At 54.7% G+C, this 20,696-nt stretch overlaps 9 protein-coding genes across 9 annotated transcripts; 5 read left to right on the top strand and 4 right to left on the bottom strand.

Moving 5' to 3' along the window:
• Positions 1–362: 362 nt before the first annotated feature.
• Positions 363–2,087, top strand: MAA_04245 (rhomboid family protein; the record flags this gene model as incomplete). Its single annotated transcript, XM_007822243.1, has 1 exon — positions 363–2,087. The coding sequence occupies one exon, from the start codon at positions 363–365 to the stop codon at positions 2,085–2,087; it is 1,725 nt and encodes a 574-aa protein (XP_007820434.1).
• A 1,700-nt stretch (positions 2,088–3,787) lies between these two features.
• On the top strand, positions 3,788–5,593 carry MAA_04246 (NAD-dependent histone deacetylase, silent information regulator Sir2; the record flags this gene model as incomplete). Its single annotated transcript, XM_007822244.1, has 1 exon — positions 3,788–5,593. The coding sequence occupies one exon, from the start codon at positions 3,788–3,790 to the stop codon at positions 5,591–5,593; it is 1,806 nt and encodes a 601-aa protein (XP_007820435.1).
• A 1,502-nt stretch (positions 5,594–7,095) lies between these two features.
• Positions 7,096–8,630, bottom strand: MAA_04247 (Ubiquitin supergroup; the record flags this gene model as incomplete). The annotated part of the gene is made up of 2 exons (XM_007822245.1): positions 7,096–8,158; positions 8,245–8,630. The coding sequence occupies 2 exons, from the start codon at positions 8,628–8,630 to the stop codon at positions 7,096–7,098; spliced, it is 1,449 nt and encodes a 482-aa protein (XP_007820436.1).
• Positions 8,631–9,100: 470 nt separating this feature from the next.
• Positions 9,101–9,467, top strand: MAA_04248 (LSM domain-containing protein; the record flags this gene model as incomplete). Its single annotated transcript, XM_007822246.1, has 2 exons — positions 9,101–9,278; positions 9,337–9,467. The coding sequence occupies 2 exons, from the start codon at positions 9,101–9,103 to the stop codon at positions 9,465–9,467; spliced, it is 309 nt and encodes a 102-aa protein (XP_007820437.1).
• Positions 9,468–9,660: 193 nt separating this feature from the next.
• On the bottom strand, positions 9,661–10,665 carry MAA_04249 (methyltransferase; the record flags this gene model as incomplete). Its single annotated transcript, XM_007822247.2, has 4 exons — positions 9,661–10,046; positions 10,100–10,185; positions 10,242–10,252; positions 10,315–10,665. 4 exons carry the CDS (start codon positions 10,663–10,665, stop codon positions 9,661–9,663), a joined length of 834 nt encoding a protein of 277 aa, XP_007820438.2.
• A 611-nt stretch (positions 10,666–11,276) lies between these two features.
• Positions 11,277–12,074, bottom strand: MAA_04250 (uncharacterized protein; the record flags this gene model as incomplete). The annotated part of the gene is made up of 3 exons (XM_007822248.2): positions 11,277–11,416; positions 11,518–11,952; positions 12,047–12,074. The coding sequence occupies 3 exons, from the start codon at positions 12,072–12,074 to the stop codon at positions 11,277–11,279; spliced, it is 603 nt and encodes a 200-aa protein (XP_007820439.2).
• Positions 12,075–12,901: 827 nt separating this feature from the next.
• On the bottom strand, positions 12,902–13,549 carry MAA_04251 (uncharacterized protein; the record flags this gene model as incomplete). Its single annotated transcript, XM_007822249.1, has 1 exon — positions 12,902–13,549. One exon carries the CDS (start codon positions 13,547–13,549, stop codon positions 12,902–12,904), a length of 648 nt encoding a protein of 215 aa, XP_007820440.1.
• Positions 13,550–15,893: 2,344 nt separating this feature from the next.
• On the top strand, positions 15,894–16,926 carry MAA_04252 (uncharacterized protein; the record flags this gene model as incomplete). The annotated part of the gene is made up of 3 exons (XM_007822250.1): positions 15,894–16,080; positions 16,384–16,511; positions 16,585–16,926. 3 exons carry the CDS (start codon positions 15,894–15,896, stop codon positions 16,924–16,926), a joined length of 657 nt encoding a protein of 218 aa, XP_007820441.1.
• Positions 16,927–17,563: 637 nt separating this feature from the next.
• On the top strand, positions 17,564–20,409 carry MAA_04253 (Cys/Met metabolism, pyridoxal phosphate-dependent enzyme; the record flags this gene model as incomplete). The annotated part of the gene is made up of 3 exons (XM_007822251.2): positions 17,564–17,773; positions 17,892–18,910; positions 19,356–20,409. The coding sequence occupies 3 exons, from the start codon at positions 17,564–17,566 to the stop codon at positions 20,407–20,409; spliced, it is 2,283 nt and encodes a 760-aa protein (XP_007820442.2).
• Positions 20,410–20,696: the final 287 nt, after the last annotated feature.

Raw genomic sequence — 20,696 nt, 5'->3', positions numbered from 1 at the left:
TGCTGATTTTACGTGTACCGAGAGGGGCGGTCGTTGAAGGGACTTTGGATGTAAGAGGTGAGTGAGGGTTCGTATGGCAGGTTTTATTATCGACGTGATGGTGCTGGAGGGGCAAAAACGACGGCATGCAGGCAGCTGGGGTGCCAACGTGGTGGGGGTGGCCTGCAATTGTGGCGCTGGGACCTGGGGGGGTGAGCTAGGAGGTCAACTGCTTTGGCGAAGGGCGTCTGGTTTGTTTCCTCTTTTTTTTTTCCCCGACTTCAACTTCCAGGGCTGGATGCTTGAACAACCCTCGCGACGGGCGGCTCGAAGGGCACGACGCGTGCAGCAGGTGTTTCCTGTTGTTTGTTGTTTCCTATCAGATGAACGTGTTCACTATTTACCCGGCGCCCTGCGCGTTTCTGAGGGCGGCGGGACGACGAGTCGCGGCTGCGGCGAGGACACGGCCCAAAGCAGACAGCTCGGTCGGCGTACGATGTCTGTCTGGCGGCGTGTATCCGCGGTCGACTGCACACGCATGCCAAAGGTCATGGCAGACGCCTGGACTGTGTGCCTACGCGCGCCCGCTTGGCGGTTTCCCCGGCCGGCGCTCGCTGTTCTCCTCGTCCAAGGTCATCCGCAACTACGAGGACCTGCCCCGCGACTATCGCGACCAGGAGGGCTTACCGTTCGGCGTTAGGGACCTTTCCGAAGAGGAAGTCGGCAGGATATTCGGGGCTGGGTTTACGGCGGCGGCGGGGAACAGGCTGCTGCGCATCTTGCACGGGCGACGGGTGGCGGGCACCTTGGACGACCCAGCGTTTGCCGTTCACACGGCGCAGTTCCCGGCGGCGCTGATTGCCAGGGGGCAGGCGTATTTGCGGCAGCAAGTCCCGGTGAACGAGGTTATGAATGCCGGGCTGAGGGCGGAGGACGAGCTGAACCAGATGGACCGGGACGTGGAGGAGCGGGAGGCACAAGAGAGGACGCCGGCGGCATCTGGGGACGGAACCGAGGGCGAGGGCAAGGACGCAAGCCCCGAGGCGGACCCGTTGTACGGTCGCGGCGCCTTTGACCGGATCCGAGCGCGCAACATTGCCAAACAAAAGGCCGAGGACAAGATTGCCGAGGAGGAGCGCCTGGCCAAGGAGGCGGAGGAGCAGGCCGGGTTGTCGGGCCCCCTGGCCAGGCGGGAAGACGGCAGCCGGGCCATCACCAACCCCAAGGTGGCAGAGTACTACGAAAAGGCGCAGTCGGACCTGGAGGCGCCGCCGGAGATGAAGACGTGGGAGCGCGTGCTGCCGTCGGCGACGCTCGTCGCGCTGGTGCTGGGCTTCATGGCGGCCGTGGCCATGGTGTACGAGGAACCCGCGCCGCGATACCGGCTCCTGCGCGACGTTTCCACGGCCCACGCCACCGTCGGCACCTTGATCGCCCTCAACGCCCTCGTCTTCCTGGGCTGGCGCGTGCCGCCGCTGTGGCCCCTGTTCAACAAGTACATGATCTTTGTCGTGGCCACGGTCAGGCCGCCGACCCTGTTCACCGCCGTCTTCTCCCACACCAGGCTGAGCCACATGCTGGTCAACATGGTGCCGCTGTGGTTCATCGGCACGGCGCTGCACGAGGAGCTCGGCCGCGCCGACTTCCTCGCGCTGTACCTGGGCTGCGGAGCGGCGGGCTTCCTCGGCAGCCTGGTCACGTATACGCTGAGGGGGTGGTTGACGGTGACGTCGCTGGGGGCGTCGGGCGCGACGCTGGGCCTCTGCTCGGCGTACTTCTGGGAGCACAGGAACGACGGCTTCAAGGTGTTTGGGCTGCCGCGGGACGGGGTCCACGGTATCGTGTTCCTGGCCCTGATGGCGGCGCTGCAGATGGCGGCGTTTGGGAGGACGAAGACGCTCAGGGTGGACATTGCGTCGCACCTTTCGGGGATGGCGGCGGGCATTCTGGGCATTGAGATGCTGAGTCGGACGGCGAGGAGCAGGAGGAGGAACAGGAGGGGGGCGCATGCGGAAAGGGAGGTTATTACCGTCTGGGGTGCTGATGGCAGGGGAGGCGGCGGCGGCGGTGGCGGCGAGATGAAGACGGTTGGCGGGAGTGGGAGGTGATTTTGATGAATCTGTGTATTGATAGACTTGGCGTTGGCATAGACTTGCTCATCTCCCTGTGATGTACATATATGTATATTATGTGTATATATATAATGTAAACTGGTAACTACTATTGCGCATGTGGCTACGTTTGATGCAGGGACTAGGATTAGTAGTTGTCGAGTCGACTTGGATTTGGGACAAGATTGAATTGCTGAAAATAGCTGTGTGGCTGCCTGCATGTATAATCGTGTCTAGATAGTCCGTACATGATGTTGGATTGGTAGAGGGAGGCACAATCTGGGTCAACAGTATGGTCGGCTGCGTCGGTGGCCAAGTACAAGCTACATGGTGAAAATTCGAGTCCGTCTTGAAGCACTTGGACAGGGTAAGAATCTGCAGCTTTGTATAATACTGGGGGACGAGGGTCTTTTAAACAACTCTGCTCGTGCACCGGGACCTGGAGTGCCATGAAGTTGTTACACCGTCCGCAAGCCGGTGCAGGAACAGAGAGGCATTTCCAAACATTGCGGCCTAGTGGCAGAATGTGGAGCTGACGAATCAGCAGAGACTTGGCTGCGGCTTCTGGAAGTTGGTGGGGCTGAAATGCAGGGCGGGGCCAAGGGGCCTGGTGCGTCTCCTGGGAAACGGCTGTGCATGGGACCACGCTCTTTGTGCATACTAGTAGTGATATGTAGAGACGGACATGGACACTCGACCGAGTGCATAAATTTCCAGAGCATGTTCCAAGTTGCCTTTTGGGGTGTGGGGTTCGGCAATCCGCATGGCAGTTTTGCGTACGTACGAGGCGGGCACTCTGGCCATGGCCCCTCCGGGATGGTGATGGAGCGGTGCACCTTGGCTCGACCGCCTGGCGGCATGCTGATGGTAAAACGGAGGCAGAGTCTGGATGTCGTCTTTTTCCTCATTTTTTTTCTTCCTCTTTTTTTTTCGGCCGCTTGCCGGCGTAGTCAGGTCGTGAGTAATTAATTACCTAGGTCCTCTATGTATGTATGGCCATGGAGCAGCATTAAACGTTGAATGTGGTGGGCATCCCAGCCGCATTGACGCCAAATAAAAAATAAACCCACTGATCAGTCATGACTGACGCCTTCTTGTGCTCTTAGCCTCCCTTTGGCTTTTGCATTCTTGGGCTCTGCAAGTCACTGCCTCCCCCAATCACCCGTCTCATCATCCCCCCAGCCATTACGGAGTACATGCGCCGTCCACCCGCGCCCACGCTCACGCCCACAAGACAGACAGACGCCCGCTTCTCCCGTTTCCGACCGACTCCGCTTGTCGTGTCGATTTGGCGCTCGTCGACCGTCTTTCGACTTTTCTCAAAACACCTGACTGCCTTCGTCCTTGTTCACCAGCTGGCAACTCCGTGTTCACTCAACGGGACGCCCATTAGGAAATTGGGGCACTGTCATCTGCATACGCCTGCTTAATAAAAAGCCTGGCCGTCTGGGACTGGCTCTGCCCTTCGGCATCAAGACAACTCACCAACAACAATAATCCTCACTCGGTCGCTCGCGCAATGATTTAGCCTCGGATCTCTGTGTTGTGTCGGGCTTTTTCGTTTCCTCTTTGCCTCCTCTTTACCTCGCCTGCTCCTCTGCTCTTCTGCTCCTCGGCTCCTCGGCTCCCTCGTCACCTCCAACCACCCGGAGCACCGCGTCGCCAATTTGCAATTCGCCTTGGACTGCCAGCCAGCCATGGAAGAAATTACCTCGAGTCCGCTGTCTAATGTGACGGCGTCCCCGCTGTCAAGTCTCTCCAAAACCCCGTCTCTGCCCAGCTCGCCCGACGTGCAACCAGACGCCGGCGTCCGATATCCCTCGCCAACCTCGACTTCGACCTCGGGAACGCAATCACCCATCAAGTTGGGCGACCCCGTCGACGACAGCCCGCGCCCTGCCAAGAAGAGACGCATCACGCCGCCCCGCGAGCGCATCACCGCCTACCTCGACTTGATGAAGTCACACGACGACTTCAGCCACGAGGACAATTTCCATATGGAGAGACTGCTCGGTGCCCTGCGCAAGAAGAAAAAGATTGTCGTCGTGGCCGGAGCTGGCATTTCCGTCTCGGCTGGCATTCCCGACTTCCGCTCCTCCACTGGACTCTTTGCCGCCCAACGCAACCAGCACAAGCTCAAGGCCTCGGGCAAGCACCTGTTTGACGCGTCCGTCTACAAACACGAGTCGTCCACCTCGTCCTTTCACACCATGGTCCGAGAAATGAGCGAGATGAGCAAGAATGCTCACCCCACGCCCTTCCACCACCTGCTGGCCTCCCTCGCTCAAGAAGGACGTTTGCTACGCCTCTATTCACAAAATATCGACTGCATCGACACGTCAATGAAGCCTCTGCATACCCAGATTCCGCTCGAGCCAAAAGCCCCCTGGCCGACTACCATTCAGCTGCACGGAAGTCTCGACAAGATGGTGTGCACCAAGTGCGCCGATATTCAGCCGTTCCAGGGCGACATTTTCGACGGGCCCGAGGCACCGCTTTGCGAATCCTGCAAAAACCTCGATGAAGTGCGCACGGCTCATGCAGGCAAGCGGAGCCATGGAATTGGACGCCTAAGACCGCGATTTGTGCTCTACAATGAGTTCAACCCCGACGAGGACGCCATTGGCAATGTCATGCGAGCCGACCTGAGGGCCCGGCCGGATGCAGTCCTGGTGGTAGGCACGACACTCAAAGTACCGGGGACGCGACGACTTGTGAAGCAATTATGCCAGGTTGCGCGAGGCCGCAAAGATGGCCTCACCGCCTGGCTCAACATCGACCCGGAGCCAAAGATTCCCGATTTCAAGGACTGCTGGGATCTCGTCGTCAAGTCAACCTGCGACAATATCGCCAGATTGGCGTCTCTGCCGCCGTGGGATTGCGAGATTGGAGATGACTACTTGGTATCCAAAGAACAGGAACGGGAAAGGCTCTCATCGCCACCAGCCAAATTCGAAGTCCGACTGGACGGCAAACCAACATCCGCCGAGGACCTCCAGGCGATCCCGACTCCACGTGCAAGCCCGCCGCCGCCGCCGCCGCAGCTGCAGTCCTCGGGGAGAAAACCCTTGCCAGAAGCAAAACAGAGCAAGCTCCCCTTTGGCAATCCGAAGCCTGTCACACTCACCAAGGCAGGCAAGAGTGCCAAACCTCGCAGCAAAAATCCAAAGCAACCTACCAAGGCCGCCCAACCACCTCCCACAAATCCCCTTTTGCAGGCTTTCAAAGCATCCAAAAATGTATCAGATGCTGCCTCGGCAAAGAAGCTGGGAGCTCGTTCGCCGCTGCCAGATTGCAAGCCTTGCAAAGTAGAGCCGAACTTGGTGGTATCGCTGCCGTCTCCTGGCCAGGATGGCAAAACCCCGGAGAGAGTTCCTGTGGCGGGCGACCACAACCCTACTGCGTCTCCTACGACGCCGACGATGCTGGAGCACCAACTTGGCGAGACTATTTCGCCAAAATCCATTCCTAATAACATGCGCAACCTGATTGATGTCTCTTGACACGCACCATGGAAGGGGAAAGGAAAGGGGTTCACCAAAGTATAGTTTTTGAAACTGGAGTTGTTGTGGATATATATACTATTGAATTCGGAGTCAATATCTCATAGAGAGCGGGAGGCTCCTCCGGTGTTTTGGGCGTTGATTGGGATGTTCGGGCCGCGCTGCATAGATGATAAAGTAACCGTGGTCGGTGGGAGTACATGAGGAGGTTCTATTGATGGCCTGTTCACTGTGCGGGTAGTTTACTTGATACGCACGATACATAGACTTGCATCAAGGGTCTTTTAATGCTACGACGTGCGCTCTTGCCGTGATTTGACTCTTTGTCTAGTCTGATTTTGCCCGGGGAGCGTGGTCTCCGTATGTACAAGCGTTTTGCTCACCGTCCACCAGGGTATGAGATGCTCCAGCGGCTGAAGTTGGGTGACTCCCTCCTCCTGAGTGCATCTAGTCGTCTCTGTAGATGTCCCAAGCAACGGTTGTAGCAACTCTTCTCGGCCTGGTCCTTGTCCTGGCCCAGGCACCCCGTCGGGCCTATGCAGCCAAGGTCACACTATGCAGGGACATGAGTTGCCGCAAGGTTCGGGTCTGACAAGAAGTTGGCACTGAAGGACAGCAGGCGGTGCCACGACGACACGTCAACCGCATCCGAGAGGGTCTATACAAGGTCGATGTGTCGTTTGTCCCTTTTGCTTCGTCCACTACGGCATTGGCTTGGCGCCTTTGTACGCCTGCGCGACGTAGTGCCGCTTGTATCAAGGGTAGAGCTTGCAGTCAAGCGGGATTTTGAAGATTCACATGGCCCAGGCGAGAAGATGCTTACTGCCTGCTACGCTGTTTGTCTTGCCATTCGTCTGTCGCCGTGGCGGCGAGCGACAAGGGGAGGGGATATCATTTCAAGCTCCATCTTGTGGCTTGGCGACTCTCTGTCCTGTGAAGCGTATTTGGGACCTCGAAGTTTCGCCGCAGACCTGCTTCGTACTTTCGAACGCTCGACTTCATATATGAGCGGTTCTCGAGGATTCCCGGGGGTAGATTTGTCTCGTGGCAATGGTTTGTCTATACTACCTACTTACCTAGGTATAGTTGCCAGGAACAATGTAGGGATTGGATACGTACCAGGGTGCGACGTGCACTACAAAATACAATGCGTCCTGGACGAGCGTACACACAGGGCACACAGTGTTAAAACAGGCTGAGGAAGGTAATGAGCGTGTGTTGGCGCCGCTTCAAACTCTCGCGTGTTATAAATAAGAGGCGGCATATGCTTCTTGGGACAAAATGCGTCACCAACGGTAGCTATACAGACTGGCGCTGAGCAGGCAGAATGAATCATCTCTCAAGGATCCTCGCGGCCACGGGGCTTCTGAACATGGAACAAAAGTGCACTTCATTGGGGGTATTGTTGTTCTTTTTTTTTTGTTCTTCGAAGAAAACTAGCCGTTAGTCAAAAGGACCGTCTATGTATATCCATTATTCGTGCTTCCAAGACACAATGCCCTTCACCTGACGTGTACATCAATCGTGTCCATGTCATGAATATCCGCCTCGTCCATGGTGACATGCTCTTCTAGCCTGTCGCCGTCGAACCACAGGCCTACGTCTTTATCAGAGCCTATTGATCGCTGTGTGCGGAACCCAGTGATCAACGTCTCGACTGTCGTTTCTGGCCGCACAGTTAGATTGACGTCTTCCAAGTCCCGCGACTTGAGAATGACGCGAATCTTGACCTCCGGAGCAGGCGGCTCTTCTGCTGCCGCCGGCTCGTCCTCGTCCGACAATTCACCTGCTTCTCGCTTCCTTTTTAGCTCCCTCTCGCGTTCCATTTCGTGGAATAAATCCATCGTCCATGCCTCCATATGGACTTGCCTCCGATTCTTGACCAGCCCCTTTGAGCTATTGCCGTCCACGACGGCCCGCCCGTTCCCATCAGGCCGGATACCCAGGGTCAGCAGCGTAGAAAATGTGTACACCTTTTGCTTCTCCCATGTAAGCACAATATCTTCTTCCTTTTGGACGTCTTTCAGGATTCCTTTGTGATGCTGGAGCGTAAGCCACGTGTTGCGAGCGAGGCGTAGTTGCTTGTCAAACAGAAACTTGAAGCAGCAGGGCTTGGCGCCTGGGACCTCCGATGTGACGAGAATTTCAATGCGATCCTTTGTCGCTTCGCCATCTTCGCCGACCCTGAGCATGGCCTGGTTTTGAGCACGCTGCTCCTCTGCCCTGCGAACGTACTCGGAAAATTCGTCCTCCTCCTCGGTGGCCATGAAGCTGGTCTCGTAGACTTCTACGCTAGCTTCTCGTTGTTTAGTGCTGCGTGATACCTGAACATCACCACCATCGTCATCATCATCTGAATCGACAAGCACGACTGGTGCAGCCTTTCGCGTCCTAGTTACCCGGTGCAAGCTGCCCGACGTCGTGGGTTTGGTGTGAGACCGCAGTAGTCGAGCAGAGGGCGAATCGCCCAGCGACATGTCTGTGTTTTCCATGTCGAGATTCGTACTCTTTGACGGGGTTGAGTCTAGGCGCGTTCGTTTTGAGGCCGGTGGCGTAACCAACTTGCTGAATTGTTTAGTAAAACCCAAGTTAGCTACATAAACAAAACAAAACAAAACAAAACAGAATTCTAAGCACACGTATGTACGAACCTAGCCATGACGTCGCCATCTTTGGGAGAACAACCAACAGGTGTACTTCTCATAGCTACCCGAGGAGACTCGTGTGATCCCGTAGCTGCCTGGACATCTATTTCCTCGTCATCATCCAGCGGCCTCTTGGCGGATTCGACCGATTTTCGCCGCGCTTCTTCTTCCTGCTTCTGCTTCCTCTTTTTCTTCATCCTCCTCTCGCGGTCGGCAGCCACGATTGGCTCCATCTCCTTGGACCTGCGGAACAGGTCAAGGCCATCATCATCAGCGTTGGTGTCATCAGACGGCGTCGCTAGCCTTTGCGACGCAGACTTGCGCAAAGCTGTCGGCTTGAAGGGAAGCTTCTTCGCCTTGGGTCGAGAAGGGCTGGGCTCTTCGCCCATCATGGTGGTGATAGGGGAAACGCGGGGGCGGATTCGCAAACACGTCGGTGGAAAGGCTTGGAGCCCATGCGTGCCTCTGTGCTACGCATAACCAACGTGTCGCGGGGCTCAGGCGATGCCGCGTATTAAATAGCTCGGCGGGATTGTGCGTGAATGTGAAGTATGGCAACGTCTGATGGCGGGGCGGTTCATTGTCTGGTTTCAATCTTGTTTGTCGGCGTCAATGGCAAGTGGCCGCCTTGATTGTTGCAGCTGGCGGGCGGTTGTCCCAAGCGGGTTCAAATATTGTTCAGTCGTCAGAGCCAGTGAAGAAGTTCATTGGAGTAAGCCGCCGCCACAGTGCGAGCATTTGAACGTCGTGCAATCCGCCCCACTTTGTTACCAGAAGCTACGTACCCGCAAAGTCTCGCGCCAAATTCCATCAACCTCATTCATCACCATCGAAGCACCCTGTCATTGCCATTCTTCACACTATGTCTTCGGCAGAGAACGGCAGCATTTCACAGGGCGAGGGCAAGGACCCGTCTAGCTTCCTGAGCGACATCATCGGCAACCCTGTCATTGTTAAACTCAACTCTGGCGTCGTCTACAAGGGTGAGGCGCTCCCTGAGACGCTGCCGCAACGTCCTGTCCACGATGCACATGAACGCCGTTTGTGCAGCATCAAAATGTGAATGGTGCACATGACTAACTGGATGCGTGTATATAGGTGAATTGCAATCAGTGGACGGCTACATGAACATTGCGCTAGAGAAGACGGAGGAGTATATCAACGGCAAGAAGCGTAGGGATTACGGAGATGCATTCGTGCGAGGAAACAATGGTGGGTGCATCTTCTAGCTTTCCGTCTCTCTCTCTTTTTTTTCCACCTTGACGATGGAGCGACTAACTCGCATGCAGTAATGTACATCTCGGCAGACTCATAAAGCACGCCAAGGACATGAATAAATCGTCTTGATACCACCACGTGCCTGTTCTCGCTACTATCTAGAAGTCCCTCTTCCCACCACCATCAATATGTTGCTTTTCATCCCTAAATCCTCCTCGTCCACGCATACACCGTGAACCCATGGAATTCAACCTCCTCCTTCTCATTCCAGACCTGGTCCCCCTCGCTCATAATCCCATCAAACTTGGCCCTAAACGCATCCTTATCCGCATCTCGAAGCACCGCAAACTGACTCAACGTCTGGATTCGATCCCACAGCAACTCCTTGGTCAGCCAGACCGTAAACGGGATCTTTTCTTGACCAATAGGCACGGCAAACAACGGCGCTGGATCACGAGCTTGCCGCCCAAACACGTCCCGCCATTTGTCGTCTCGGAATCGATTTGTGCCGTCCGGCGGGAGGGCAAGGATGAGCTGCTTCAATTCCTTTTCCCAGGCGGTCGAAGCCGTCCAATTCGCCGGTTGGTTATCTGACGCTTGTTGGCACTGTAGTCAAGCAACCGCTGTTGGGGGAGTCACGTACAATCCTCAATGTTCCAAATGATGCCCAAACTGCCGCCCGGCTTGAGCACCCGACGAATCTCCTTCAGTGCTTCCTCGTTTGCAAACCTGCGCTGCTATTAGTGTAGACCTTGACGGCTGTGTCCAGCGGGATCAAAGCTCACCAGTGAAACGACTGGGAGAACCCTCATTAGCATCCGGTGTCAGGGATACACGGACTGGATTGCATAAACATACCTGGGCTGCAATGACGGCATCCGCCCACCCGTCGCCTAGATTTATGCTCGTGGCTAGTCCGTCTATTACCTCGACATGCTCCAGATGCTTGCCTACGAGACTCTGGCGCATCTTGGCGACGGGCTCCACTGCCACAATGTCATACTGCTCCTCTCGAGCAGCCAGTAGCTCTGTGAACTTGCCCGTGCCGGCTGCGAGATCAACTATCTTCGCGCGAGGCCTGTTGGCAACGTCGAGGTTGTGCAGCAGAGCCTCGACTGCATCAGATGGGTACGAGGGGCGGTGGACGTCATATGCCGAGGCGTTGTCGAAGCCAGTTACGGCGGCGTGGGCGACTTTCTGGGGCGGCATTGTGAGATGACTCCGTCTGAGCTGACAACTTTATTAGTATTGTAGATATTGCAGGCGTGTGTCACTTATATACTCTCCAGAATCCAGATGGGGTAATGCTGTTCTATTCGGGTACGCCGTTGCTTTGGCCAATTGGATCACGGCCGTTTCCAAGATAGTTTTTGGCACTAGGCTGTTACCGTTATCACCGAGAACCCGATCGAACTACGAGATTCCAGTTTCAGGAAGTCGGCAATACTATTGTGTAGTACCCGGAGCACCGCTTGGGCTGGTCAAATACGATGGAACATGCCAAGTTCAACTCCAATTAACCCGTCATGCGTATCCACTTTGGTAATTATGTCATTAATAAGAATATATATTCCGTGCACCAACTTTACATGCAATGATATTTACCCTAGCCGAGATCGGATGTCACAAAAGCCCTCCCAAAAAGATGAAAAAATCTAACTCATCATATACACCATAGCAAGCAGGGCTACCGTCTTTGCTTCTGTAATTTTGCAGGCGTTGGCCTTGTCTGTGGTTCTATGCTGTGGCGCTCTCGTCTTGAACGAGGCCTTGCAGCTGGAAATTCGGATCGAGCACCCAATGTACCCGCCGGAAGGACTTCAAACCCAGAGTTCAGCCTGCGATGCGTCCTGTTCACGAATACCTGGGCAGAGCCGTAAACCTGTCTCGTGTTCTGCAGGTTGTTGACAACACTCGAGTCCAGTGATACTGCCCTCGACCTCGGCCTGTGCCTGGCCATCTGTTGAGGGGAGAGCGTGAAGCTTCTCTCTGAGCCTTGCAACGAAACCCTGCCTGACCCAGATGGTTTATATGCAGTGCCGTCTGCTGTTGCAGGCACACGATTCTCGTCGTTGTGTTCCACAGCGTAGTCGGAATACTCGGCCACATGGTGCGCATCGGGTGCTGATAGCGCACTGGAGCGGGTAAATGCTGCATTCGACGATTCGCCAACGCTTTCCTGAGCATCTTCCAAGCAGTAGTATACCTTTTCTCCGCCCGGGACAGCCTGTTTCGAGCCTTCGATGGCCGAAGGAGCAGAGGAAGCAGTCTGGCTAGCCTCTGCTGGTCTGGAACCGGCTATCCATATCCCTTCAACCTCGACTCCGCGTTCGATTGCTCGTACTCCAAACGGAACATTCGAGTAGCTCATGTGGCGGACCCCACAGTGCTTCATCTCTGTAATTCGAGACCGCCGTTCCTCGTCAATAACTTCGTACTTTCGAAGCTCTCGATTATTTTGCCACAGCTTTACGAGACCGATAAGAAAGACGGTGGCTATGCAACATGCAAGGACCTGCAGTACATAACCAAGTCAGTTCAGGACTCAATGCTCCTGCAAGGCAGTGCAGCGTGTGCCGACAAGACTTACAAATGTCATCTGTTGCCATAGCTGCCATTGTATAAAGAAGGAAGTCATGCTTGAGCCTCCCTCCCCCGTCGGCTTTGGTTCAGGTGCAGGCGACAACAAGAATTAGAGACCACATTCGGCAAAAGTCCTGGGAGGCAGACATTATTTATGCGACCATGTTGCAGCGGATGGAATCGAATGGCTGCGGCAAAAAAAAATAAGAAAAGGCACTGAGGGCAGGGTCCAGGCGCAGTTCCGAGTGAAAGAGAGTCAGAATCAGCAAGAGCCAGCGAGCAGCCCGTGTATCTGACGAAACTTGAACCAAACACGTTGTGAATCCTGATTGTGCTAATTTTGCACTTTCGTCTCACTGCAAGTCAGACTAAAAGAAAAACAGTCTTATGGCACTTTGGACACCACCTGATTTCAATTTGCAAAAATATTGCAAGTAACGAGTCGAGTGGTGATGGGCCGCGCTGCGAAATCAAGGCCCAAAAATCAAAAACCGCCAAAAAAAAAAAAAAAAAAGAGACAAGAGAAACAAAATTCCCGCACATGCATTTGGTAGGCCAGAGGTTGGGCGTGAACAACGGGCGTACTCCGTACTCTGTGCATTTTGGTCCGAGACATGCTGGCGAGTAGAATGTTCCGGAATGGACAATATCAGCAGGGAATGAGGTATTGTGCAACCATGGACATGCAACATTGGTCGACTGCTTCATCACTGTGCGACTGGTCAGGTGCCACAGATTACGTTGACGGGCTGACAGAATGTATTACTACTCCATGCATGCAGGTATCCGTTCAATTTTATTATGTCATGTCCTGTTACACTAGACGCCATCTTGCCACGATATCCTGTTGACCTCATGTCTGTCACAGCAAAGCAAAACCGCCAACGATACCAGCAACAAGGACCATCTTGGATGCACCAACCAGTCTTCCAGCATCGCCAGTGTGTGTAGAGGTGGTAGAGATGGTAGCGGTTTTATTTGTGTTATTTCCAGATGTGGCCGTTTCACTCTGAGTCGTTGTCGAGATGGTAGCTGGCAGAGTCGTCGATGGAGAAGCAGCGGCTGCGGGGACGGATCCAGTTGCAGAAGATGCTGCTGTTGAAGGAGCTACAGAAGCAGTGGTCGAGGCGGGAACAGAAGAGCCTGTCGTTGTCTCTTTCGAACTTGCAACCACGCCCGTGTCTGTGGGTGTCGACTCTACCGAGGACTTGACACTGCTTCCTGTAGGGGCGGCCATGGCAGTTGAAGGCTTCCAGCATGGAAGATACGATGGCTCAGTTTTCAACGTCTCAGTCCCCGTGTAGAATGCACATCCAGGAACATCCTTTCTCGGAGGAGCTCGGCCGCCGCCGCAGTCGTGGGGATCACAGATCTGGCCATCATCCGGGTCGTACCAGTGAACGATGCGGTCTTGGCAAGTTGTATAGCTGATGATGGAATTGCAGCCAAATGCAGCTGCGCCTGCTGCTAGGAGAAGGGGTAGAAGGACGGAGAGCGCTGCTTTGACCATTTTGATTGCAACGAAACGAGATGGGTGTAAGATGAAGGAGGCGTCCCGCTCGTTAGGCCTCGACAGAATGTAGGACAGACCCAAGAACTTGGTTTGAGAAAAGAAGGAGGCGGATAGACAAGATATATATCTCCTTTTGGACGAAATCCCCCGCCGGTGACTCAAAGACGAAGAGCAACCCGGCAAAGTCTGGAAATTAAAAATACCATTAAACGGGACAGCTCCCCTGGCATTTGCCCAAAGGGGATTATTTTGCCGAGCCAAGAAGCTAAACAGATTAGACTAGCTCTCCCCTGGTCAACCCATCTGCTGTCCCGTCATCTACTACTGGGAGAGACATAGGGCTGAGATTGCTCCCAGCAGATCACAATGCTTCGTAGTGACCATGACCAATCAATAGCCAGCGAGTCACCACCCGGTTTCAATACGGAAAGAAAAAGGAGCTTCTGGAAGAAATTCACCACATTCTCGAAAAGGAATCATCCGGTGCCTGGATTCCCACTTAAAGGGGGCTACTTTCTGGACTCGACCAGCAAGTTGTTGGGTCATTATCGTGACAGTTTGGCCAGCTAGTACGAATCGGGAAAATGCCGAGATCCTATCAGCTCTCGCACTCCTCGCATACGGATTTCGAAGCTCGGACAATCTCACGGTAGGTTCGTTACTTGGACAGTGAGACAGAGGGGGCATCGTTTGCGAGATGAGATGGATGTCCGTGCTTGAAGCATTTTGTTGTCGCGCAACCAACCGGTTGGCTCTCATGATGTTAACGAACAGTGTTGTCAGTACTCGCCACCCGACACCATGAGATCTGCAGAGTCTAAATTGCTTCTCTATTTCTGGCTGGTACGGAGTATAAATTAGATTTCATCAGTTGTGAGAACCCATTATGCTGGCATAAGAAAGCAAAGTCGTCAAGTTTAATTTGCTTGCGCTGGTGGTGAGGACAAAGCAACTCTGTATTTAGGGGGAACAAGTGCCTCACTCTTGCAATTGCCTATTCATATGAGACTGGGCATAAATTCTCAGTGACTGGTTTTGCTGACAATAATAGATATTTTTATAACCTAGGTAGTCACAAGCCTGGCGTTTTAGGACTTGGTGCGTGCATTCCGATTGTGCACTGTACCGGATGTGCGGAACCCTGGTGGTTTTCACAGTGCGGTACAGTGTCCTATTGCGCCACACAAGTTTTCCTTGTTGGCCTCTTGCCTCCTGTACCAGCGCACCAACATTGAAGCTTGGCAGGCGTGGTTGACGATGCTAATGGCCAAAAAGGAAGCCGACAGTGTAATCCCATCTCGACGAGGAGGCAGCATCGAAACAGCCGGATCGAGCCGGATGGTGGACTGGCCAGTCCCATTCGTCATTGACATCATGCGAACGAAACGGGTAGTACTAGTTCATCCTTTTCTGGCAGGGATGGGGCTTGGAGAGGTTGTGCTGCCCCGGATTTCCCCATGGTTGCGCCCGGTTCATCTGACGGGATGGACGGCGCCTTGTTTCCCTCTGTCCCCTGTAGAGCAACGATGCAATCAGTTAGGCACCTGAAAAGCTGGAATGGGCAAAGCTAAATACATAGTGATGAGGACGGCCCGAGGTCCAGCGTATTACGTCAATGCTTTCCTGGGCCGCCTTGGCCTCCACAATTGCACTCATGGTGCAGTCAGTGACTGACGGTGGTGGGGTGGGCATCGCCGCGGCGCATCATCAAGTCGCATCCAGTCGCGCCGACTTTGTCGACCGGCGGCATTCAATGTTCAGATGTGGCCCCTCGGCCCTGGCAAGTCCGACCCGGTGAAACAATCAATTGATGAGCCCCACCGCTACGGGCAGCGCCCAGTTACCAGTGGAGCGCCGAGTGTCGACTTTGGCGCACTTGAGCCAAAGCCTCTAGTTAATTGCATGCAGGCGCCGGGCTCGCTGGAAAATTGTCTTGGCCCCTGGCGCAAGCCCTGAGGTTTGCACGTGTGCCCTCCAAACTTTATGTGCATAGCAGAAAGTCAATGCCATCCGGGACCAGACGGTGCCATGCTACTTGACCTACAAGTAAAGTCAATAAAAAGCCCCATCATCGCCTTGCCGACGCCATGCCACGGTCCAGTTCGTCGTATCAAATAAATACTTCACCACACAGTTGTACGCCATTAGCCGCTTTCCTCCTTGTCCATAGCATTTTCCTTGTCGGCATTTATTCTAGACTGGTATACTCCGCCACCTGCGGCTCTTGTTCCCATCGTCGACAGAGCCCGGCTGTACGCAATTTCCTCCTCGCAACATTGAACCTCGGCCACCCGTCGTCGTCGTCGTTGCTCGGCCGTAGTCGCCGTCGCCCGTCTCCAAGATGCCCATTCGCAACCCTTTTGCTCGCCGCACCGGCACTGCCGCCGCACACGACGAGAACCTGCACCCCGAGCGACAAGATCCGTACCTGGGCTTCGAGCGTGTTGACACGGTCGGATCCAAAGCGTCGTCGGCCCTCAGCATTCGAAGCACCAGGAGCCACGATACTGGCGAGTACAAGATGAGTGGTGCGTGACCCGATCCCCTACCCGCCACACCCGCCTGCGACATGATGCCACCAGACCGTCAGACCACCAGACCATGCTTGCACGGCTCTCGTGCTGGCGCGGACCCTGGCCGTGGCCTTGGCTCCCTTTGTCACAAGACCATTTGCAGTTATCGAATCTAACCTTTTGGCTGTTTGGAATCGTTAGTTGTGAATGACAGTGGCGTATACCTTCCGGTATGTGTACCAACAGCCAGGCTCCTTGCTTCGTTGCGCCACCAAACTAATCCGTCTCGTCCGCAACAAAAACAGCCCTCACCAACAGAGGACAAGGGGCAATGGCCTCGCAAGTACCTGTCTTCAAGGGCCTCAACGGAAACGGGGAGCAGCCTCGGCGACATTGAGCACTTTCCCATCTCCCGCGAATCATTTGATTCTTACCGAAGATCATTTGTTAGTCTGTCCTTTTTCTCCCAGACCCAGACATTCCTCGACACTCAGCAACGCTGCTTACATGACTGTTTAGGATATCACGGCTCGGTCACCCGTGATTTCCCACGACGGTCTCGGACGACAGAGCCTAGACTCTGCTCGGTTCCGTCGCCTCCCCAGATCAGCCATTGACCGCCAGTTTGAGCGCGAGCCTCCCACCGCCGAGGAGGGATTCGAGGATGTCGGTTTAGACGACTACAAGCAGCAGCCCCGGAAGCGCGGCTTCTTCTCCAAGCTGACCGAGTCGCAAGATTCAAACGGTCAACCGACTGTGTCCCGGTTCCTGATGCCCGGGCGCAAGCGTGGCCAAAGTGGCCAAGGCTCGGAACTTGGGACCATGGACTTTCCCAAGCTATCTGACGAGACACGAAACTAGTCTGGGTCTGGGAAACGGGAGTATGGCGCTCTGGTTGCATTGATAGAATTACACATGGGATGGCGCGCATTTGGGGCCTTCGCCTGGGATATAATAGTGTAGCAATTCGTGGGAGAATTGTGAAATCGGCATGGGCGGGAACTGGCGTTTGCCATAATGCAATGACTTGACGATAATATCAATGGAGATTTATTCACTTATTAAGCCTCCGCTGAAAAGTCCACCATCTTCGTTGCGACCTTGCAACGGCTTTTCTGGCCAAGGCCGCGCCAAGTCGACTCGATGAAAGGCTATTTGTCGTTGGCGCCCTCCGATACATGTCGACTCGATACACCTTCGGCCTTTGGCCCCGCCAATGCTGGGTCAATGCTCCACCATTCCTGGCCATTGACGCCTTCTGTAACAGCAATTGCCATGCCGTGATCAACCAGTGTGACTAGCTTCCTGATAGCAGTCTGGTCCACGCCCTATGCTTTCTCACATATATGCCAGAGTCCGCATCTGATCGAGGAGTCACACCTTTTCCCTCCAGGCTTGCTTCTCATCACCAGGTTGCGAATATTAACGCTCTCTGGCAAACGTCTCAGGACCGAGCCCCTCATCCGATCATTGGCGCACTTGTAGCTAGCTACCCAACATGGCATCAGTACCAAGCGGAGTTCCGGCTGAGGAGATGGCCCGTCTTTCACTATCGTCCAAGACGGTCCATGCAGATGATGCTATTTCGGCGCATAGGGCCGTAGCACCTGCTATGCATGTCAGCACGACGTTTCGATACAGTGATGACCCGGAGCAGCTGAAGAATAGCGCGGATCCCACCAAGCTGGGGGATTGGAATAATCCCGATGTGAGTCCATAATGACCTGTCCCTGGACGTGCCATGTCTATCTCCTCAGCCGGCCAAAAAACTCGTTAGACACGGTGTGGCAGGAAGGTGTACTCGAATATTGACAATAGTTTACCAGCCCAACGCTCCACTGGACTCGCATATTTACTCGCGGGATTCCAACCCCAACACGACTCGTCTCGAGGCTGTTCTATCAAGCATTCTCGGCGGCCCGTCGCTCACCTATGCTTCCGGCCTGGCTGCATTCCATGCCATGCTTATTCGGCTGAATCCCAAGCGCATTGCCATTGGCGAAGGATACCATGGGTGCCACGGCGTCATCAAGGTCGTCTCCCGCTTAACTGGTCTTCAGAAACTTCCTTTGGACTGTGACCCGTCCGAATTGGGGCCTGGCGACATCATCCATGTGGAAACACCGTTAAATCCCACAGGCGAAGCTCGCAACCTCCAGTTCTACGCCGACAAAGCGCACAAAGCCGGTGCCTTCTTGACCGTGGATGCCACGTTTGCGCCACCTCCACTTCAGAATCCCTTCGACTTTGGAGCTGACATCATCATGCACAGCGGAACAAAGTACATTGGCGGGCACTCCGACATGCTGTGCGGCGTTCTGGCAGTCCGGCCCGGGAACAGCTGGGCCAAGGAGCTCCGCGAAGAGCGTCTCGTTCTCGGCTCGGTAATGGGCAGCATGGAGGGCTGGCTGGGACTCAGATCTCTTCGGACGCTGGAGCTGCGAGTCGCTAGGCAGAGCCAGACGGCGGCAGCACTTGTCAAATGGCTCTCAAGTCAGCTCGGCGACTCGTCCACTGTTGTCGGACAGCTCGTCGAGAAGCTTCACCATGCTAGTCTGCAGCCTGAGGCGGCAGAGGAAGGGAGCTGGCTGAGACAACAAATGCCTGCCGGGTATGGACCTGTTTTCGCTATTGTCATGAAGGACATGGATCTTGCCAAGAAGCTTCCTAGTAGACTGAGATTATTTCACCACGCCACCAGTTTGGGGGGCATTGAGAGCTTGATCGAGTGGCGGGCCATGACGGACCCGCTTGTTGACCAGAGACTGTTGCGAGTGAGCATTGGCGTGGAAGGGTTTGAGGACTTGAAGAGGGATATTGAGCAGGCTTTTGAAAGTTTGAAGAAGTAGGTCATGGATGGAGGTGGCAGGTGTTTTCTTGAGAAGAGCCTATGTGGCACATGGCGAGTAGAAGGCGCGATAGTGAGCCAGATACCATGTTCTTGCTCATGTCTATGCCCTGGTGTCAGCGTTCAAAATGAAACTCCTGTGGGCTGATGGGCTGTCGGTATATAACTGTAGTCGGTGCATGCGTCTATTTCCATGGGAACCCATTCAGGCAACAGTTAAAGCAACATTGAACTCAACCAAGACCCGCCAATCCCTGCCGCCCCCTGCTCACGCACCTGACATCCAATAAGATCAAGTTAATCATTGACCCTGGATCTTCATCTAGTGCAGGGTCTAGTACTAGTAGTACTACTCCGTACGCGCAGCAAGACAAGAACGTGGCAGCCAGGGGCACATCAAAAAAAAAAAAGAAGAGATCAAACAGTTCAATCACGTACACAGCGACAGCGACAGCGACATCGACATCAACATCGACATCGACATCGGCATTCTTTCTCCGATCCATCTGTCCCAGCAACAAATATCCCCATCGACTCCTCATCGATCGACCTCACGAATCGATGCCGATGAAGTGAAGCCCACCAGATTCCACACATCAAACGGCGTTGCGGGCATCACGACCGGGCGCGCATCGTCGACGGTATCAACAAACCATCCTCCCCGCCTTCGCCTCCATCTAAATGCCCTCATGCCGCGCCTCGCCCTCTTCCGCCTGCCAACCAAGCTTCGGCGCCAAGTACGCCGCAATAGAATGGCTACCCTCACGCTGCTGGGCATCCTCGCGCTCCTCCTCATCTTCCCCATCTACTCGATATACTGCATATACAAGCCGCCCAAGGCGCTGATAGGCTACCTGCGCCAAAAGTACCCAGACGTGCTCTTCGAGGTGACGACGGACGAGAAGGTGGTGGCCCTCTCGCTCGACGACGCGCCGTCAGCGCACACGGGCGAGATCATGGACGTACTCAAGGAGCACGGCGCCCACGCGACCTTTTTCGTCATCGGCGCCCAGGCCGACGGCCGGCAGGAGACACTGCGGTCGCTGATACGCGAGGGCCACGAGCTCGCCAACCACGGCATGCACGACGAGCCCGCCAACAAGCTGGGCATGGACGAGCTCGAGAGGCAGGTCGGCGAGGTCAAGGCGAAGCTGGTGGCCGCGTACGAGGCCGAGGGCAAGACGCTGCCCAACAACTACTACCGCCCGGGCTCCGGCTTCTTCAACTACAAGATGCGCGACATGCTGGGCAACAGGGGCTACCGCATCACGCTGGGCAGCGTGTACCCTCACGATCCGCAGATTCCGTACCCCAAGAGGAACGCCAAGCACATCCTGAGCATGGTGCACCCGGGCGCCATTGTCATTTGCCACGACAGGCGGGAGTGGACGGCGCCCATGTTGAGGATGATTTTGCCGGAGCTGAAAGAGAAGGGGTACAAGATTGTTACTATAAGCGATCTTGTCAAGATGGTTGAGCCGCTGGGCGGGCGGTAGTCTTTTTCATACAGGCGGTTACCATTTCTCTCTCTCTTTTTTTTTTTTTTACAAATTTCTTACTAAAAACCAACACTTTGGGTGTGTTTTATTCACATTGTGCGGCGCAAGAACAAACAAGCAAACAAACAAAGGAGTTTTGATACTGGGGTTCAAGTCGTCCGAACTGGCATTTATATCCCCCGCATTGCAGACATGTGTAATTTTAGATGTCTGCCGAGGACAGGCAGACTTTGCATTCTTTTCCATATTTGGTATTCACACAGCTAGGCTAGGCTGAACAGGGC

Source organism: Metarhizium robertsii, assembly GCF_000187425.2.
Source record: "Metarhizium robertsii ARSEF 23 chromosome Unknown MAA_Scf_5, whole genome shotgun sequence".
Taxonomy (NCBI): domain Eukaryota; kingdom Fungi; phylum Ascomycota; class Sordariomycetes; order Hypocreales; family Clavicipitaceae; genus Metarhizium; species Metarhizium robertsii.
This window is presented reverse-complemented; position numbering and strand designations above follow the sequence as displayed.